Genomic DNA, 21852 nt, shown 5'->3' on the forward strand with positions numbered 1-21852 from the left:
AATAGTTGAAATTGTTCTAGAAAATAAAATATTTCTCTCAAAATTATTGCAACTACACATGGATTGCTATACACGTTTATTTCCTTTGTATGCATTGGAACAGAGGAAAAAAGGCAAATTGGACATAATTTAACACAAAACCACAAAAATGGGCCGGACAAAATTGTTGGCACCGTCAACTTAATACTTGGTTGCATACCCTTTGGAATAAATAGCTGCAATCCATCACTTCTTATAACCACAAGCTTCTTACACCTGCTCCAGTTCTTTCATATTTGAAGGCGCCTTCTCCCAACAGCAATTTTAAGATCTCTCCACACGTGTTCAATGGGATTTAGATCCGGACTCATTGCTGGGAACTTCAGAACTCTCCAGCGCTGTGTTTCTATTCATTTCTGGGAGCTTCTCAAAGTATGTTTGGATTCATTATCCTGCTGGAAGACCCATGACCTAGGACGCAAACCTAGCTTTCTGACACTGGGCATTACATTATCCTTCGGTAATCTTCAGATTTCAAGATGCCTTGCACACAGTCATGCCACCCAGTGTCAGAGGCAGCAAAACAACTACAAAACATCTTTGAACCTCTATCATATTTGACTGTAGGTAGTATGTTCTTTTCTTTGTAGGCCTCATTTCGTGTTCATTAACATTAAATTGATGTGTTTTAATAAAAAGCTCTATCTTGGTCTCATCTGTCCACAAGGTGCTTTCCCAAAAGGATTTTGGTTTACTCATGTACATTTTGGACAACTGCAATCTACCTTTTTTATGTATCTGTGTCAGCAGTGGGGTCCTCCGGGGTCTCCTGCCATGAGTGTTTTATTTAATTCATATGTGGATGGATAGTTCGCTCTGATACTGATGGGCTTGAGCCTGCATAACAGCTTGAATTTCTTTGGAATTTGATTGGGGATTACTATCCACCATCCAGACTATCCTGCATTGCAACCTTTCATCAATTTTTCTCTGCCGTCCACGTCCAGAGAGATTAGCTACAGTGCCATGGGTTGTAACCTTCTTGATTATTTTGCACACTGTGGATAAAGGAACATCAAGGAGATGGACTTGTAACCTTGAGATTGTTGATATTGTTGAACAATTTTGGTTCTCAAGTCCTCAGACAGTTCTCTTTTCCTCTTTCTATTCTCCTTGGTTAGTGGAGCACACACAGACACACAATGCACATGAGTTAACTTCTCCCTTTTTTTATCTGATTCCATGTGTGATTTTCATATTTCCAAACACCTGTTACTTGCCACAAGTGAGCTTGAACGAGCATCACATGCCTGAAACAAAGTAGTTTACCCACAATTTTGGAAAGGTACCAACAATTTTGTCTGGCACTATTTTTAGTTTTGTGTGAAATTATATCCATTTTTTTTCTGTTTTTTTATTTTTTTGCGTTTACATATACACAGGAAATAAACATGTTTATAACAAAACATGTAATTGTAATAATTTTCTGGGAGAAACACTTCCTTTTCTGGAACAGTTTGAATGGTGCCCACACTTTCGGCCATAACTGTATACTCATTGGAAATCTGCAGGCAACTGACTAGTGAGTGAGTGGTTACTGTAACAGGTCCATGCACCGTCCCGACAACTGGAAGTAAATGGCCGCAGGGAGAATATAACTTTATTTTCACCCTGTACCTGCTGTTCCAATTTCATTGCCTAACGTGATTTAAATGCTATTCATAGGCAGATTACCACTGTACTCTTTGGAGGTGACAGTCTTGCCATATGAAAAAGGAGCAAATAGCTCCAAAACGCGTTAGGTATTAGACTTTTAACAAATAAAGCACCACTCTTACAATCAATATGTTTGGTGTACTGCACCCTTGGATGTCTCCCCTTTCTTTATTGAAAGATTTTTCAAATCATAGTTTCCCTTTAAGTCTCTGCTTTATATTTCCTTTATTAAATTTTTATCTTGAAAACTTCATTCACAAATAGAAAAAAAAAACAATTTCAGAATTTGGGCAGGCTCTCAATTTTAGAATGCAATGCAAAGGGAGATATCTATGCCAAACGACAGCAAAGTGCATTGTTAAATCTGAATATTACATTCAGATTTGCATATTTTATACTTTTAGATTAAAATATAATCCCTTTAACCATTAATAGCTTAAAAAGGTGGATTGATTTTATTCACATGGCCAATGAGTTATGGAGACAGGTCATTAACCAAATGATCTGCTACTAATACCCGCCTGTGTGACTGGCATATGTAGTCTTGTCTTGTTCTGCAATAAAATAAGTCACAAATGCAGTTTGTTTTTTTAAATATCACATTTATTATTCATGTAATACAATGTAGAGAAATATTTTCAAAAGGATCAACAATTCTAGAATAAACATCTCTAAGCAGACAATTTATAAAGTATAGAAACAAAACCATAAAATACTCCATGATTCATTTAATGAGAATATTGCCTTCTTCATCAGTTTCCGGAGTCACTGCCACAGAATGGTAGTCAGGTGGTGGCACACAATATGGCATGTATGCCAGGGCACCAGGAAAGACCAACTTTTACAATGTTTCATTTACATCAGCTAATCACATGCTATAAATGCATCAAACAGATGGCAGTGAGGGAAAACACAATAAAACACAAAGACAGAATGAGAAAACCCAGGCTTGGAGGCTGGAAATGTCATGATTCATATATTCATATATATATATCTATATATATACTGTATATTTATATTAATGAAGACAAGGAATGTGCTGCCATTATACCACATCCCCAAAGTTAATGCCTTTGGCATCTTCTGAAATATCTAAAAATAATATACAAATTACTGTTTCAATGTCTATCGTAGAAATCACTATATTTTCCTCCATATTAAATACATCACCCAAAGCTTTAAAAAGTAAGGCTATATGTTGAAGTGGCATTTAGTACATAATACACCTGCAGGGCGGTATGCAGTCTTGATGCAGTGAATAGCTGTTTTGTCCCAGTGCCAAGAATGAATACTTTCAGTCATTCATGCCCATGATGCAGCATCAACGGCAAGTTCAAGAGTAGAAGACACACTTCAGTCAATATTCACTCCAACCTTTGAGAAATGGCCGTTGATCCCAAGCCAGGGTTGTCAGATCTGGTTAGCAGCAGTTCATATTATTCTGCAGATTTTCATTTTCCTTTTTCTCAGAGGGATTCCCCTCTAGTTCTGAAATAAAAAATAAATTGGCTTATGGATATACTTTGATCGTTGTAATGAATATGAGGCCGGTATTTCTATATAAAGCTCCAAAACTCTGGACGCAGATCTTCATTTGGATAAAGATATCACAACTGAAAAATCTACTGTATTCAGGGGTGTTTCCATGTATCAGATTTGTACAGAAACGTCTCTGACTGAAGACAAGTGCTTAAAGTTTTCGTAAGACATAGTTCACTTACTGGCGCTGCACATTGGGTCTAAAAGGAAGAGAAAATGTAAATACAACTGGGACAAACCTGAAAGTACGGGGAATGGTACTATTTTCCCATAACAGCACTTTTGTGGCCCTAACCTTTGGTATCAGTTTTGGGATTCTAACTAGAGTTGTTCTAAATAAGTCGACTAAACCTGAAATACAAGTTGGATTTATGAACTTTGCTACACAGAGGTAGTCTTACTACAGTCATGATGCATAAGGGGTATGTCATTATTTCTACAGAAACTTTAAAGGGAATCTGTCACCTATTTTTTGCCCTATGAGATGTGGCCACCGCCATCAGGGGCTTATCTCTAATGCTGTAAATAAGCCCCCGATGTAACCTGAAAGATAAGAAAAACAATTTATATTCCCCCTGTTATGAATAGGTCACCAAGGAGGATGGCAGGAATAGGCTAGGCCACTAGGAAACCAGAAAGGTTGGTAACTTAGCGGATTGCAGACCCCTAATCCTAACAACACAACTAGCAGTAGCCGTGTGGCGTACCTACGATGCCCCAGACGCCTCGGCACTGTCGGAGAACTAACTAAAAACTAAATCCTCTGTACACCAAAGAGACATTTTGATCCCATAACATACAGAGTATTTTCCCTCAAAATCCGGAACACAGTCCAGACATGTTCCACATGAGAATCCCAATCACTGGAAAAGATCAAAATATCATCCAGATAAATGATCAAAAACGTATCCAAAAAGTCCCGGAAAATATCGTTCATAAAAGATTGGAAGACGGAAGGGGCATTAGTGAGCCCAAAAGGCATCACCAGGTACTCAAAATGTCTCTCCGGAGTATTAAACGCCATCTTCCATTCATCACCTTGCTTGATGCGAATAAGATTATACGCCCCCCTGAGGTCAAACTTGGTAAACCAACAGCACTTTTAACTCTGGAAAATAAATCAGAAATCAGGGGTAAAGGATACTGATATTTAACAGTGATTTTGTCAAGGGAACGATAGTCAATACATGGCCTTAATGAGCCATCTTTCTTGGCCACAAAAAAAACCTAGCACCTAAAGGTGAAGAGGATGGTCTGATATGACCCTTCTCCAACGACTCCTTGATATAAGATCGCATAGCATCATGTTCAGGTACAGATAAGTTCAAAAGCCAACCCTTGGGAAATTTACAACAAGGCATTAATTCAATTGCGCAGTCATAACTCCTATGAGAGACGCAGACTTACTCTCACTAAATACATCAGAAAAATCAGCCAAATAGTCAGGAACATCATGAGACTGGGGAGAGGTGGAGAAAACAGGAGTGTCACTAAGAACACATTGACAACCCCAACTTACCAGACACAGATTTCCAATCCAAAACAGGATTATGGGTTTGCAACCAAGGAAAACCCAGTACAATAATATCATGTAAATTGTGCAACACCAAAAATTTACAATTCTCTTGGTGGTCCGGAGCGATGCGCATTATCACCTGGGTCCAAAACTGGGGTTTATTCTCTGCCAAAGGGGTAGCATCAATACCCCTCAAAGGAATAGGGGTCCGCAGAGGCACCATGGGAAAACCACAACGTTTGGCAAAGTCAAAATCCATCAGATTGAAAGCTGCTCCTGAATCAACAAAAGCCTTAGCATAAAATGTAGACAAGGAGCAGATCAAGGTAACAGCCAAAAGGAACTTAGGCTGTACACTGCCCACCGCAAATGAGTGAGCAAAACGTTTTTCTCGTTTAGGGCAGACAGAAAGAGTATGAGAGGCGTCCCTACAAAAGAAGCACAACTTATTACGCCTTCTAAACTCTTGACGTTGCGCCTAGACAAAACCCTATCACATTGCATGGGTTCAGAAGTTTGTTCAAAAGGCAGCACCGCCTCTCGCGTAGTTTTACGTTCACGTAAACGTTGATCAATTTGAATGGCTAATGACATAGAGTCGTTAAGACCAGAGGGGACAGGAAATCCCAGCATAACATCTTTTACAGTTTCTGCCAGACCTTTCCGAAAGAGAGCTGCTAAGGCATCATCATTCCATTTAGTAAGGACCGCCCACTTTCGGAATTATAGACAATATAACTCTGCAGCATCCTGACCCTGGTTCAATGCCAATAAAGTTCTCTCAGCTTGATCAATAGCATTAGGTTCATCATACAACGCATCCACATGAAAAAACGCATCCACATTAGCCAGAATAGGATCTCCAGGTGTCAGAGAAAAAGCCCAGTCCTGGCGATCACCGCGCAGCAAGGAGATGACAATTTCAACCTGCTGCACAGAGCTCCCCGATGAGTTAGGTTTCAAAGCGAAAAATAGTTTACAATTATTCTTAAAATTCAAAAATTTAGACCGATCCCCAGAAAACACATCAGGAGTAGGGATCTTTGGTTCTACAGCAGATGATTGAGCGAGATAGGCAGAAATTCCCCGCACTTCAGCAGCGAGCTGCTCAACACAATCGGACAATTGCTTAGTCTCCATTAAAAGAAAAAATCCTCTTACAGCCCCAGAGAAAAAGAGGAAAAAATACCTAAAAAAATTCAGACACCTTTTTTTTTTGTTTGTTTTTTTACAATTCTTTCCTTCTTTAGAGTACCCTAGAGACTACAGTTTGGGCTGGTGATCCTGTTATGAATAGGTCACCGAGGAGGATGGCAGGAATAGGCTAGGCCACCAGGAAACCAGAAAGGTTGGTAAATTAGTGGATTGCAGACCTCTAATCCTAACAACACAACTAGCAGTAGCCGTGGGGTGTACCTACGATGCCCTAGACACCTCGGCACAGCCAGAGAACTAACTAAGCTTAAAGCAAGAAAGGTGAAATCTAAACTGCCCCAGAGTAGAACCCCAAAGAAACAAGATAGCTCCCAAACATATATTGTCGGTGAGACAAGATGAGGCACAAACACAGGCAGAGAATAGACTGAGCAAATGATGAGGCCCAAACTGTCTAGATAGGAAAGGAAAGAAAAGACACTGTCTGCAATCATGCAAAAACCCTAAAAAATCCAACACGTCTGATGTACAAAAAACACTGAGGTCTCACGACCTCTCCCCCACTATATCAGCATTCTGGTGTGAACTGGCAGCAAAGCAAAAGAGAATAATATATAACAGGGGACTGAACAAACTGCTACAAGCTGTAACATATGGAGCGGGGTACAGCACTGCCCCAGCAGGGAGCACGCTGAACCCTCACAGCAAAGCAGAAAGAGGCAAAACTAGATCAGATGCAAAGGATTAGCAAATTAACAACTTAACTGAAAAATGCAGGATCAGGCAGGAGACAGCAGACCTCAAAATGCACAGGAAGAAACTAATCACCAGCAGCAACCGAGGGAAGCCTGCTCACTTATATCCTCCCAGTCAGTAACCCCTGATTTCCAATCATCGTCGTCAGGTGGCAGACTTCTGTCAGCCCGGCCAGCTCCACTACCCGCAGTAACCACCAGAGGGAGCCCCGACTATCAAGAGAAATCACAACACGCCCCCCATGGGCGGTCCGGGTCCGATGGGTGTCGCGTCCGGGTCCGGCACCTCCTATCTTCTAGCGATGACGCCTTATGGCGGTGGCCGCATCTCATAGGGCAAAAAATAGGTGACAGATTCCCTTTAAAGAGCAGATCCCAAATCTTTGAAGGGAGCCTGTCTATTATGTCTGCCAAACTGTCTCCAGTATCATATAGGTCCTGAAAGCTGCATCCTAAACATGGTGCTGTAATACTAAATGCCCAGGATATCACAAACTATTGCTGCTAAGTAACTTACGAGCTTCTAGTCAAGTGGGAAGGGGCAGAATCACAACAGTCAAGTTTTAGAACCTATAATCTCCTCCCACTTGACTGGAAACCAAAGGATCAAAGTGCTTTTGTTTTTTTGTTTTTTTAGGTATGCATATCGTTTCAGTATGGTATTGTGAATGCAGGCAGGTTTTCTGATTTATATGGTACTGGAGTTGTTTGGAAAGGACATGATAGTTACATGAGGGCTTGTTTTTTGTGGGATGACTTTTGATTGACATCATACATTTTGCTATACAACGTACAGAAAAATGGGGAAGAAATTCCAAGTGTAGTGGAATTGAACAAAAACCTGAATTGTCGCTGTTATTTTTTGAGTGCCTACAAAGTTTACATTTGTTCTATGGGTCAGTACTAGTGATACCAAATTTATCTAGTTTTTTTGGTTGTTTACTTAAAAAATGGTGGCTGAAAGCAATTTATTTCTAAGAGTTATATCTTTTTTGGGAGGGAGAGATAGCGATGTGTGAGAGCTTGTTATTTCAAGACTTTAGGGTCCCTACAACTTATTTTCTTTATTCTTTTTTGGGTTTGAAAAACAACAAAATAAAACGATAATTCTCAATTTTTTTTCCGCATTCATCGCATTAGGTAAATATTTAATATTTTATTAGTTCTGACAATTATGCACGCAGCAATAGCAAATATGGTAATATTTAAATTTGTTAGATTTTGCTTATGTTTTGAGATATTGTTTTTATTTTTCTTATTTTTTTTTTTCATTTTTAATTGGTTAGTTTAGAGCACTTGAATCTGTGATTGCTTGATTACCTATGCAATACACTGCAATACTATGGTATGGGATAGTAAATATATGGTAAATGTTGCCAAGGAGTTGAAAATGGTCATGAAACAGTGAATGTGATAAAGTAAGTTAAACTAAGCAGGCAAAACCCCTGTGACTCTTGTAAACCTTCCAATCATGACCTGTTGCGCCAAGTACACACACATTAACGCTTCAGCTAGTCACTGCTAAAATCAGTGACTGGCTGCAGCAGTCATGTTCACATGGTAGGCAACTTATAACGTCAGGATGGTTCACAAAACCAGCAAAACGTATCTCTTATTTTATTACCTTTTTCGGTCTGTGGTCATTTAAAAAAAATCTTGGACAACCCCACACATGGTGTGATTCTGACAGCTATTGTAGACAGCAAATACTTCCTTCTTTTCATTCTCTCAAACTTTTGTATAAAAGAGCTTATTACGCCTTTACTACACCAAATTATTCACACTACATACGTATGAGATTGCCATCGCCAATCTGTGTTGTACTATGTCTGTTCTTCTCCAGCTCTTTTTTCATGGACAGTTCAAAGGCAAGCGCGGCCACTCGGAAAAAGAAATCTCTTACATTTTCACCTGGTCAAAGAAACAAATCAAAACTGTGTGTTATCTGAATTACAACTGTACTACAGTGGTATAAATACATAAGTATGGAAATAGGGGCACCTGTTTTTGCCGAGACAGACCAGTATTCAGCTTGCATTTCCACAGCAAATTTCAAAGCATCTCGCTCTGTCTGCTCACACTCTGCTTCTGACTGCAAGAAAAAGTAGACTAAGGAGGCACTAGCTAAGCTTTTTACCTGCACCAAGTCATATTAGCAACATATGGCATCTTCAAGGGCAAATGTGAACAAAGTCAAATTTTAAAAAGCATGCTTAACTCCTTCCAGCGATAATTTTTTTCCCTTTAGTTTTTTGCTTCCACCACAGCACAAAGATTGATAAGGGTAAGTACTTACTCAGCCAAGCAGTTACTCATGAAAAGGTCTTATCTAAGGTAGGTAAAAAATGTGATGATCTACAATATACTGTGAGATATATAAAAAAAAACTACTCAAAATATTTCTAGTCATAAACAAGTGCTTCTCACAAAATTAGAATATCATCAAAAAGTTAATTTATTTCATTTCTTCAATACAAAAAGTGAAAATCATACTGTATATGTGTGACGTCTGCCTGCGGTCTGGACTGCAGCCAGACAGCACCCCGAGAAACACTGATACCCTTTACCCCTATACAGGGATCTGGATTTATAGCAGAGCCCAGGAGGCACTGTCTGAATAGGAGCAATGACCAGAGCAGGACGGTCGCCAGAAAGTTGTTCCAATACAGGACACAGAGGCCATGATATCCGAGACTAAACCAGTCAGGCAGCAACGGTACAAAAACAGTAGACAGTAGCAGAGTCAGATTCCAGGCCGAAGCCAGAGTCATAAACCAGGAGAGTCGCAGAGGTACAGAATCATTAGGCAGAAGCAGAGTCAGAATCCAGGCCAAAGTCAGAGTCATAAACCAGGAGAGTCGCAGAGGTACAGAATCGTTAGGCAGAAGCAGAGTCAGAAGTCCAGGCAAAAGTCAGAGTCAGTCAACAGCAATTCACACAGTAACACGCAGGGGAACCAAGAATATATCCGGTGGCTTGCAAGCCCAGTCCAAAGGTATTTGAGGGATCAGGTCATCCCTCACAGGCTCCCGGGCTGATGATGTCATCAGGACCGCCCCCAGGACCAGACCTGATGACGATGCACCAACCCCTTCATGACTGACAGAGGAGCGGAGTCTGTGTCCACTAGACGCCTGCGCAGAAGCCCTTTCACTGTTGCCGCCATTACTCGGGCGCGAGCCACGGCGCCTCACAGTGGCTGAGGGCGGAACAGCAGGCCCTGAATTCGACGATGACATGTCAGTCCGGCTCCTCCTGGTAGCCGAGGCCTGGACAGCAGACCCCGAGCCCGAGGGCGGCGTGACAGTCCGTCGCCTCCTAGTGGCTGAGGGCGGAACAGCAGGCCCCGAGTTTGACGGTGACGTGACAATATGATATAGAGTCATTACAAACAGAGTGATCTATTTAAAGTGTTTATTTCTGTTAATGTTGATGATTATGGCTTACAGCCAATGAAAACCCAAAAGTAATTATCTCAGTAAATTAGAATAATTTACAAATAACACCTGCAAAGGCTTCCTAAGCATTTAAAAAGGTCCCTTAGTGTGTTTCAGTAGTTCCACAATCATGGGGAAGACTGCTGACTTGACAGATGTTCAGAAGGCAGTCACTGACACACTCCACAAGGAAAGTAAGCCACAAAAGGTCATTGATAAAGAAGCTGGCTGTTCAGAGTGCTGTATCCAAGCATATTAATGGAAAGTTGAGTGGAAGGAAAAAGTGTGCTAGAAAAGGTGCACAAGCTACCGGGATAACGCAGCTTTCAAAGGATTGTTAAGAAAAGGCAATTCAAAAATTTGGGAGAGATTCAAATGGAGTGGACTACTGCTGGAGTCATTGCTTCAAGAACCACCACACACAGACGTATCCAAGACATGGGCTACAAGCGTCGCATTCCTTGTGTCAAGCTACGCAAGACCAATAGACAATACCAGAAGCAGCTTACCTGGGCCAAGGAGAAAAAGAACTGGACTGTTGTTCAGTGGTCCACGGTGTTTTGAGATGAAAGTAAATTTTGCATTTCAGAGTCTGAAGGAAGAGTGGAGAGGCCACAATCCAAGCTGCTTGAGGTCTAGTGTGAAGTTTCCACAATCAGTGATGGTTTCAGGAGCCATGTCATCTGCTGGTGTAGGTCCACTGGGTTTTATCAAGACCAATGTCAGCACAGCCATTTACCAGGAAATTTTAGAGCACTTCATGCTTCCCTTTGCCGACAAGCTTTTTGGAGATGGAAATTTAATTCTCCAGCAGGACTTGACACCTGTCCACACTCCCAGAAGTACCAATACCTGGTTTAAAAACAACAGTATCACTGTGCTTGATTGGCCAGCAAACTCGTCTGACCTTAACCCCATAGAGAATCTATGGGGTATTGTCAAGAGGAAGATGAGAGACACCAGACCCAACAATGCAGACGTAGTGAAGGCTGCTATCAAAGCAACCTGGGCTTCCATAACACCTCAGCAGTGCCACAGGATGATCGCCTTCATGCCACGCCGCATTGATGCAGTAATTGATACTAAAGGAGCCCCGACCAAGTACTGAGTGCATTTACTGAACATACATTTCAGTAGGTCAACATTTTCGGATTTTAAAATCATTTTTCAAGCTGGTGTTATAAAGTATTCTAATTTAATGAGATAATGACTTTTGGGTTTTCGTTGGCTGTAAGCCATAATCATCAACATTAACAGAAATAAACACTTGAAATAGACCACTCTGTTTGTAATAACTCTATATAATATATGAGTTTTGCTTTTTGTGTTGAAGAAATTAAATAAATTATCTTTTTGATGTATATTATCTCTAAAGTCATGTTATAAAATCAAGCTATAAGCCTATAAACATAATTCACAAATGTAAATGTTTCTAGGTTATGGGTGGGTGACAATGTGTATATGCATGAACAGTTTTAGTGATCTCTTTGATGGCTGCTACAGACAATCTCTCGCCCATAGTTAAAAAAAAACAAAAAACGACAGATTATTTCAAACTGCACAGCAAAGATAAGAAAGACTATGGGCCTGATTACTTTCTGCATTTGCACCTTTTTGTCTATGTTTTTGGTGTATTTAACCTGTTTTTGTTTTGTGTCAAATTTTTCTTTTCATTTTTGCCTTTAAGTCATTTTATTTGTGTACGTATACTGTATTTTGAGTTACTTTTTAGTCATCGCTGTGGGAAGGGCTTTGTGTTGCCAGTCATTTTCGGCTGATTCATTAAATGCAACTTTTTAAAAAGGGCCCTTTACGCTTTAAATGTAACTTCTGTGTCAAATATAACAGGATGAGTTCACATGCTTCCAAAATCAGTAGTTCTAAACAATTTGTAGGATATCGCCATGCAAAACCATCGTGTAGGCTTTTCTTTACATCTCTTTTTCAAATGATTAATCATTGGGTTAAATGTCTTATCCTCACATAGCAGACGTTATAACCATTCATGTGAACAGTTTACCTTGGCCAAGAAAGCTGACAACCAAAACAGTGGCCCCTGGCAACAGGCGTACAACAAATCCCATATAGATTAATAATTGAAAAGGACAGACGGCCTCCTTGCATCTCCAAACGTAATTTAAAGCCAAAAAAGATTCTTATAATCTAAATTAGATTAAATATACAATCTCAATGTACATTTACATAATACTTGATTCCTATATCCCTAGACAGACATGTAAATATTCTTATTCTTTCTGTTCACATACATAAAAGAAAATTTTGATTGTGTTCCTTTGAAGCTGCAATTGACCATAAGTCCCTTTCTGCGGTTGGGGGAAGGGCTACATAGTAATTCATCTCTGGATCGCCATCCTCTGTGAATGAGGCAGTATGCTGTCACTGGTGAAACAGCTAAAATGAAACGTTGAAACAAAAGCTTGAGAATGTTTAAATGTGAATACGTTTATTCTAGATATAAGACTTTGATATACTGTAAAGTTACACCTCACTACATCAAAACAGAGGATCAAAAATCGTTATCTGCTTGGTGCACACTTTGTGTTTCTATTATAAAGCTGGAAATAATATTCTGCATAAATGGTAAAAAAAAGAAAAAAAAAGTTTGGGCTTGAAAGTTGTTCTTCCTTTTGTTTTCTTTTTTTTTTGTACAACTGTACAATTAAACAACAACGTGCTGATATGTTTCCATGTTAGACAATAACAAATGAAATTATTTATGTTAGAAAATAAATGTCCCCTCGATCGATTTCTCAGAATTCTTACTTCTTTTGAAATTTTTTTTTAGAAATTTGATATGTAAAAAGGGGGCACCATAAAGTAAAATGAGAAACCCTGCATAAGGCATAAGACGATTATACCGTGACCGAGAGGAGCCAAAAGACCACGGTGTCTGGTTTCACGCACGCCTGCACTAGTTATGAGTACTTCACCATCGTAATAAACAGTGCAGGTTTTTTCCTTGCTGGCAGTGGGTTAATCTATTCAGTTGAAGCTCCTGAAGCTTTCCTACTTGGATTTTCTCAGCTGTTCAGTGTTGGCCACTCCCCTCTGCTATATATGCTCCTCTTTGGGATTGCCAGTGTTAGTTCTTATGTTAGTTCTTACTAGAGAAAAAATGGTTAAAAACCAAAGGTAGCTCACCAACCAGACCATCAGGTGCATGGAACGCCATCTTGACGTGATGTCATCTTTCCAGCAATAAAGAAAAAAAATATGTTCCAGTTCCTTAAAAAACTAGAACGTTTATTAATCCAAAAATTGAAAATTTACACGGTAAAAAACTCCACAGACAGTGTGCATATGTCAGTACAAGCGACGCGTTTCGATCTATTACAGATCCTTCTCAAAGCTCTGCACCTAATCACTTTCATAAACATTTAGGTCATGCAGATACCTATTAGAACAGCTTGGAAATAAGCTAATTATTTGGCAGGTGCCTGTCTATACCAAACCTTCCAAGACTAATAAAAAGAACTCACCGCTGCAGCCCACATCAAAGCGGGGGACACTGACATCTGCGTAGTCAGAGGCGTATCTAGGCTTTCAGGCACCTGGGGCAAGAATCTGGTTCGGCGCCCCCCCCCGCCCCAAGTACATATGCGACTTGCACAGTTAGTCATGTACCTGTTGTCAGCCAAGACAGGAGCAAACATAAAGCATTTTTTCAGCGTCGCAAAGGCCTCTTTTGCGAGCGAGGACCAATTTCTCACATCCGCACCTTTGCATGTTAGATCCCTGAGAGGTTTGACCACTTGCGAAAACCCCCCGGATAAATTTGTGGTAATAATTGGCAAACCCCAAGAAGCGCTGAAGACCCTTAAGATCTCGGGGTTGCACCCAATCCGCAATGGCTTGCACCTTCTTGGGGTCCATGCGAAAACACTCACCGGATACAATTAACCCCAAAAAAGACAATTCTTGCACACAGAATACACATTTCTCCAATTTGGCATACAGATGATTTTCTCTCAGTCTTTGGAGAACAGTTCATACATGTTCCAAATGAGAATGCTTGTCGGGGGAGTATATCAAAATATCATCTAAATAGATAACGACAAAATGACCAATGAGATCCAAGAATACCACGTTGATGAAATTCTGAAATATGGCGGGGGGGCGTTGGTAAGACCAAACTGCATGACTAAATTTTCAAATAGTCCCTTGGTCGTGAGGAACGCGGTTTTCCATTCATCCCCCTCTCGGACCCTTATCAAATTATATGCCCCCCGAAGATCCAGTTTAGAAAACCACTTTGCCCCTGATAGTTGGTTACATAAATCTGGAATCAACGGAAGGGGGTACGTATTCCGTACAGTAATCTGATTAAGCTCCCGGAAGTCGAGACAGGGACGTAACCCGCCATCTTTTTTCTTTACAAAAAAGAAACCTGCCACCACAGGTGAGACTGAAGGACGTATGTGTTAATAACTGGGTTATGGCGTTGTAACCAGGGCATGCCCAACACCAACCCTGCAGGTAGATTGTCCAGCACAAAACAACTTAGGTTTTCCACGAGTAGCGCCCACTCTGAGCGAAAACAAGTCAGACATACAGAGAATTCCCTCCTTAGGAGAGGAGTCAATGGCCATCACCTTGATCGGAACCTTGAGCCTAACTGTCCCTATCTTGCAGTGTGTGACCAATTGGGAGTCAATGAGATTAATCGATGACCCGCAGTCCATGAAGGCTGTAGAGGAAAAAGAACTACCGTCCACAAACAGTTCCACAGGCAGTAACACTTTAGAAAACGAGGAAAATGGTACCTGAGGGTCTGAGCAGTCTCCCGTTGACTACCCAGACCTAGTCGTTTCCCGCCGACCGGGTTTGAAGACGGGCAATCAGGACACTCCCTTTTCCAATGTCCCGTTTTCCCGCAGTAAAAGCATAACTGCTTGTCCTTCTGGCGTTTCCTCTCCGTATCCTTCAGGGAGAGGGCGCCTACATCCATGGGCTCAGGGGCAGTCTCTTTTCCACTGGGGAACAATGGAGTTTCCACCTGCATCACCCCTCTGGCCCGCAGCCTACGGTCCATCCGGACGGCCTGGGTCATGGCGTCCTCGAGAGAGTTAGGTGGGGGATGTAACGCCAAGGCATTCTGTAGCCGCTCGGACAAGCCTCTGCGAAAGAGTCCTCGGAGTGCGGCGTCATCCCAAGAAATCTCTGCGGCCCAGCGGCGGAATTCAGTACAAAACCACTCAGCTGAGTGTTTCCCCTGACAGACACTCATCACCATGTCCTCTGCCAATCGCACTCGGTCAGGCTCATCATAAATGTGCCCGAGGGCCTCAAAAAATGCATTCACAGACACTCTCACAGGGTCAGTGGGAGAAAGGGAGAAAGCCCAAGCTTGTGGGGACCCTCTTAATAGAGACATAACGACCCCAACCTTCTGACTTTCGTCCCCAGAGGAACGTGGTCTCAAACTATAAAAAAGTTTGCACCCCTCCATGAAGACCCTGAACTCCTTTTTGTTTCCAGAAAAAAAGTCAGGCAGTTTAACAGGTGGTTCTGAGGACACCAAAACAACATCACTCACCCCAGCCCCCAAAGACCCAGCAGCTAGAGCTCCCCGCACTGTTTCAGAAACCTACTGCTGAGAACGAGCCAGAGCTCGCTGCTCCAGAGATAAACCCTGAAACATCTGACTCAGACTTTTCATCTGGTCAGCCAGAGACTGTATGGGATCCATAACTTTCTGCATAAAAAACCCCCAAAAAACTTAATGGTCAGTTATAATGTCAGGGTCCTGACAGCGCCGGCGTACAGCCTCCGCTAAGCAGGGACTCACCCGCACCGTAGGGACCCCTGGGGACAAGAACAGCCGGAAAATAAAGATGCACGGGACCTGAACGTAGAAGTTTAGAAAGCAGGCACAGGACCTACGGTCATGTGAACGGTCATGTGACTGCAAGGGGGCGGGCTTAGCGTCCTGCTTTCAGAGGAGTAACAAAACTCAGAGTCGGGCAAAGCAGAGGTCAAGCACATTACAGGCAAGCGAGGTACAGGAGGGATAAACAGACGGGAGGTCAGACAAAGCCAAAGGTCATACACAAGATATCAGTACAGTACCAGGGATGAGACAGAACGGACAGTCAGGGCCAAGCAGAGATCAAAAACCAAACGGACATAGAAGGTACCAAGCAGAATCCAAAGCAATATCCAGAGAGCAGACCGAGTCATACACAGAGAATCAAGCAACCAGAACACAGCACTAACATACTCAAGGGTCACCACACAATGCCAATGGCGAAAGTATAATTGACGGGGGATGGGAGCTTCCTGAGGCTATAAGAAGCCTCCCCAGAACCAATGAGAGGCCACCACAATAGGTCCCAGGTGTGCAGGTGAGAGTCTGCACTGAGATCAGAACATTAACCCCAGAAGTGCCGGTCACCCAGCACTGGTATCATGACACCTGTACCCACGAGCTGCTCTCCCTAATCCTCTCAATGTTCAGTAAAAAACTGAAAGCAGAAAGAGAAGCTCGTTGTCACAGCACCATACCTATGAAAATCACATACAGTTGTAGCCAAAAGTATTGACACCCCTGCAATTCTGTCAGATAATACTCAGTTTCTTCCTGAAAATGATTGCAATCACAAATTCTTTGGTATTATTATCTTCATTTAATTTGTCTTAAATGAAAAAACACAAAAGAGAATGAAGCAAAAAGCAAAACATTGATCATTTCACACAAAACTCCAAAAAATGGGCCAGACAAAAGTATTTGCACCCTCAGCCTAATACTTGGTTGCACAACCTTTAGCCAAAATAACTGCGACCAACCGCTTCCGGTAACCATCAATGAGTTTCTTACAATGCTCTGCTGGAACTTTAGACCATTCTTCTTTGGCAAACTGCTCCAGGTCCCTGATATTTGAAGGGTGTCTTCTCCAAACTGCCATTTTTAGATCTCTCCACAGGTGTTCTATGGGATTCAGGTCTGGACTCATTGCTGGCCACCTTAGAAGTCTCCAGTGCTTTCTCTCAAACCATTTTCTAGTGCTTTTTGAAGTGTGTTTTGGGTCATTGTCCTGCTGGAAGACCCATGACCTCTGAGGGAGACCCAGCTTTCTCACACTGGGCCCTACATTATGCTGCAAAATTTGTTGGTAGTCTTCAGACTTCATAATGCCATGCACACGGTCAAGCAGTTCAGTGCCAGAGACAGCAAAGCAACCCCAAAACATCAGGGAACCTCCGCCATGCTTGACTGTAGGGACCGTGTTTTTTTTCTTTGAATGCCTCTTTTTTTCTCCTGTAAACTCTATGTTGATGCCTTTGCCCAAAAAGCTCTACTTTTGTCTCATCTGACCAGAGAACATTCTTCCAAAACGTTTTAGGCTTTTTCAGGTAAGTTTTGGCAAACTCCAGCCTGGCTTTTTTATGTCTCGGGGTAAGAAGTGGGGTCTTCCTGGGTCTCCTACCATACAGTCCCTTTTCATTCAGACGCCGACGGATAGTACGGGTTGACACTGTTGTACCCTCGACTGCAGGGCAGCTTGAACTTGTTTGGATGTTAGTCGAGGTTCTTTATTCAACATCGGCACAATCTTGTGTTGAAATCTCTTGTCAATTTTTCTTTTCCGTCCACATCTAGGGAGGTTAGCCACAGTGCCATGGGCTTTAAACTTCTTGATGACACTGCGCACGGTAGACACAGGAACATTCAGGTCTTTGGAGATGGACTTGTAGCCTTGAGATTGCTCATGCTTCCTCACAATTTGGTTTCTCAAGTCCTCAGACAGTTCTTTGGTCTTCTTTCTTTTCTCCATGCTCAATGTGGTACACACAAGGACACAGGACAGAGGTTGAGTCAACTTTAATCCATGTCAACTGGCTGCAAGTGTGATTTAGTTATTGCCAACACCTGTTAGGTGCCACAGGTAAGTTACAGGTGCTGTTATTTACACAAATTAGAGAAGCATCACATGATTTTTCGAACAGTGCCAATACTTTTGTCCACCCTCTTTTTTATGTTTGGTGTGGAATTATATCAAATTTGGCTTTAGGACAATTCTTTTTGTGTTTTTTCATTTAAGACAAATTAAATTAAGATAATAATACCAAAGAATTTGTGTTTGCAATCATTTTCAGGAAGAAACTGAGTATTATCTGACAGAATTGCAGGGGTGTCAATACTTTTGGCCACAACTGTATGAGTGAAGTGTCTATGTGATGACACTGGAACCTGCAGAGCTGAATCCTGACATTGCAGGCTTCTGAATTCTCACAACTAATGCACTGCACACATTTAGAATTCTCCCTTGCCGATATAGTCATGCCAGCACAAATATGTCATTTGTATACTTCTGGCCACATTCCAACTAGACGTGCCCGGCATCGCTCTGTTCATTTTCATTGAGTGAGGCCACACATGTCTAGTCAGCATGTGACCGCATGTATGTAAATTACCGGCATGAGAGAATCCTGACAGCGTTCAGTGAGCACTGTGAGAATTCATAAGTCTGCAGTCACATAGAATGACTGCAGACTCAGCACAGACCTGGACAACCCCTTTAATGTTCCTAACAAATAAAAACATGAGAATAAGTCAGTATCACAAATAATATATACATCCAGGTACCTTATAGATGATGTCGTCTCTGGAGTCGGTCTCCTTTTCTTCTTCTTGTCCAGACCCCATGATGAGTTTTCTCATCCACAGCCATCTCTGCAGACGTCCATCTTCTCCGGTCTTCTGCAGCAAATCTCCACACGATGCTCTTAAAGATAGAAGTGTCATTATAATGCTCCTGAATAAAAATATCTGCAATATACTGTCGCCTCACACTATTCTCCTCCCTCCTCACACTGTCTCCTCTAACATCCCTCCTGTTCACCATACTGTCTCCTCATATATTTACCCCTTCACTCTCTATACTGTCTGCTCACATATACCTGACTCCCCATACTGTGTCTGCTCACATCCCATCACCCTCACTCCCCATACTGTGTCCACATACATTAACCTGTTCGCTCTCCATACTGTCTGCACCCATCCCCCATACTGTTTCCTCATACATACTCTTCATTTTTTGTCCTCAAATCTCCCCACACACATTAAATCCCCAATCCCCACTCCACATCCTCATCCCCAATCCCTCACACACATTAAATAACCCCCCATTCCCACTCCAAATCCCCCCACACATCAAATCCCCCATCCCCACTCCAAATCCCCCACATTAAATAACCCCTATCCCCACACATTAAATCCCCCATCCCCACTTCAAATCCCTCACACACATTAAATAAACCCCCATCCCCACTCCAAATCCCCCCACACATTAAATCCCCCATCCCCACTCCAAATCCCTCACACATTAAATAACCCCATCCCCACCCCAAATCCCACCACATTAAATAACCCCCAACCCCACTCCAAATCCCCCCACATTAAATAACCCCCATCCCCACTCCAAATCCCCCACACATTAAATAACCCCCTATCCCCACTCCAAATTCCCCCACACATTAAATAACCCCCATCCCCAGTCCAAATCTCTCACACACATTAAATAACCCCCCATTCCCACTCCAAATCCCCCCACACATCAAATCCCCCATCCCCACTCCAAATCCCCCCACATTAAATAACCCCCATCCCCACACATTAAATCCCCCAACCCCACTCCAAATCCCTCACACACATTAAATAAACCCCCATCCCCACTCCAAATGCCCCCACACATTAAATCCCCCATCCCCACTCCAAATCCCTCACACACATTAAATAACCCCATCCCCACTCCAAATCCCACCACATTAAATAACCCCCATCCCCACTCCAAATCCCCCCACATTAAATAACCCCCATCCCCACTCCAAATCCCCCACACATTAAATAACCCCCTATCCCCACTCCAAATTCCCCCACACATTAAATAACCCCCATCCCCAGTCCAAATCCCTCACACACACATTAAATAACACCCCCATCCCCACTCAATAACCCCCGTCCCTACTCCCCCCACATTATGTACCCCCCACTCCAAATCCCCCCACACATTAACTCCATCCCCACTTATTAACCCCCATTCCCACTCCAAATCCCCCCACACATTAAGTATCCCCCATCCCCACTCATTAACACCCCACACACATTAACCCCCATCCCCACTCATTAACCCCCCCACTCATTAACCCCCCCACACATTAACCCCCATCCCCACTCATTAACCCCCCACACATTAACCCCCATCCCAACTCATTAACCCCCCACACACATTAACCCCCATCCCCACTCATTAACCCCCATCCACACTCATTAACCCGGCCACAAATTAACCCCATTACCACTCATTAACCCCCCACACATTCAACCCCATCCCCACTCATTAACCCCCTTCCCCACATTAACCCCCCACACATTAACCCCCTTCCCCACATTAACACCCCCCCTATCTCCCATCTTCGGTGTCTTCAGCTCCACATTGGAGCACTTACCACCAGCGCTGAGCGTTCGCTCTGGGCACTAGGGAGTGACGTCAGCAGTGTGATCACATGATATGTCACGCTGCTGCTGTCTCTCTGACCCGGCGGTCAGAGCTTCAATTGTACTGGCGTCTGTATAGACGCCAGTACAATTGTTCCCTGGGAGCCGGCACGTGCACCTTCTCTGCGCCAGCTGTCAGCTTGACAGCTGACACAGAGAACCGCCGACTCTCAGGCCGGGGGGGCAGCAGAAAGCAGCCGCCAGGGAGGACACTGCGGACCGCTGCATTAGGCGGCCCGAGTGCACCCCCTGCCGGCTGCGCCCGGGGCAAATGCCCCGTGTTATGAATGGGTCACCGAGGAGAAAAACAAAACAAGGTAAGCCACAGAAAACCAGAGAAGTTGGTAACTATGCAGATTGCAGATCCCTGATCATACCACACAACTAGCAGTAGCCGTGGAGAGTGCCTACGATGTTCCTAGACGCCTCATCACGGCCGGAGGACTACATAAGCCTAAAGCAAGAAAAGGGAAAACTAACTGCCCCAGAGCAGACCCCAAAGGAATAGATAGCCCCCACACATGTATTGATGGTGAAACAAGATGAAGGCACAAACACAGGCAGGAAAATAGGCTGAGCAAATGATGGGGCCCAAACTAACTAGACAGGAAAGGAAAGGCAAGTCACTGTCTGCAACCTGCAAAAAACCCTACAAAAATAATGTCCAACACTTCTGATAGCAAAATTAACCCTGAAGTCAATAGACTTCTCCCACTATATCAGCACTCTGGAATATTCTGAGACAGAGCAAAAAGAGACCGAACTAGTAAGGGACAAAAAGCCAATTGGCAAAATACTGATAAATAAGAGTGGAAATTCAGCTCAGCCCCCAGCCGGGGCTGGCAGACCACACAAAAAAACTGAATAGACCAACAAAATCAAGTGTGAACATTAGCAGAAAAACTTAGCTTTAGATGACTGGAACAGAGCTGAAAACCAAGAGCTGACAAGCCAGAAGGAATCACCAGCAACTGACTAGGGCATTGGCTGTCTTAAATCCAATCTGAGAATCCTGAGATCCAATCATCATCCCCATCCTCAGGTGGCAGATCTCCACCAATCAAACCAGCCGCACCACCTCCCGACACCACCAGAGGGAGTTCAGAATGGGAACCCAAGAATGAACTCACAACAGCCCCGGCTGCCCCCCTAGATACGCCCCGGGGCGTAATAGTACATCCAATGTCAGTAAGGGGTTAAAAGACAGCTCATCGAGCTTGTTCTGAAGGACAGTGT

At 42.9% G+C, this 21852-nt stretch overlaps 1 protein-coding gene across 1 annotated transcript in view; it reads right to left on the bottom strand.

Moving 5' to 3' along the window:
• Nucleotides 1–2280: 2280 nt before the first annotated feature.
• The window catches only part of RAB36 (RAB36, member RAS oncogene family), a 78533-nt gene continuing 58961 nt past the window's right edge, over nucleotides 2281–21852 (bottom strand). Inside the window, exons 8-10 of the mRNA XM_073563780.1 lie at nucleotides 8662–8752; nucleotides 8452–8571; nucleotides 2281–3183 (exon numbers count right to left, since the gene is read on the bottom strand). Coding sequence (XP_073419881.1) covers nucleotides 3116–3183; nucleotides 8452–8571; nucleotides 8662–8752 — 279 coding nt within the window. The 3' untranslated portion in view covers nucleotides 2281–3115. The remainder of the gene's footprint in view (nucleotides 3184–8451; nucleotides 8572–8661; nucleotides 8753–21852) is intronic.

Source organism: Dendrobates tinctorius, unplaced genomic scaffold (assembly GCF_039654945.1).
Source record: "Dendrobates tinctorius isolate UK_male_01 unplaced genomic scaffold, ASM3965494v1 ptg000397l, whole genome shotgun sequence".
Classification (NCBI taxonomy): domain Eukaryota; kingdom Metazoa; phylum Chordata; class Amphibia; order Anura; family Dendrobatidae; genus Dendrobates; species Dendrobates tinctorius.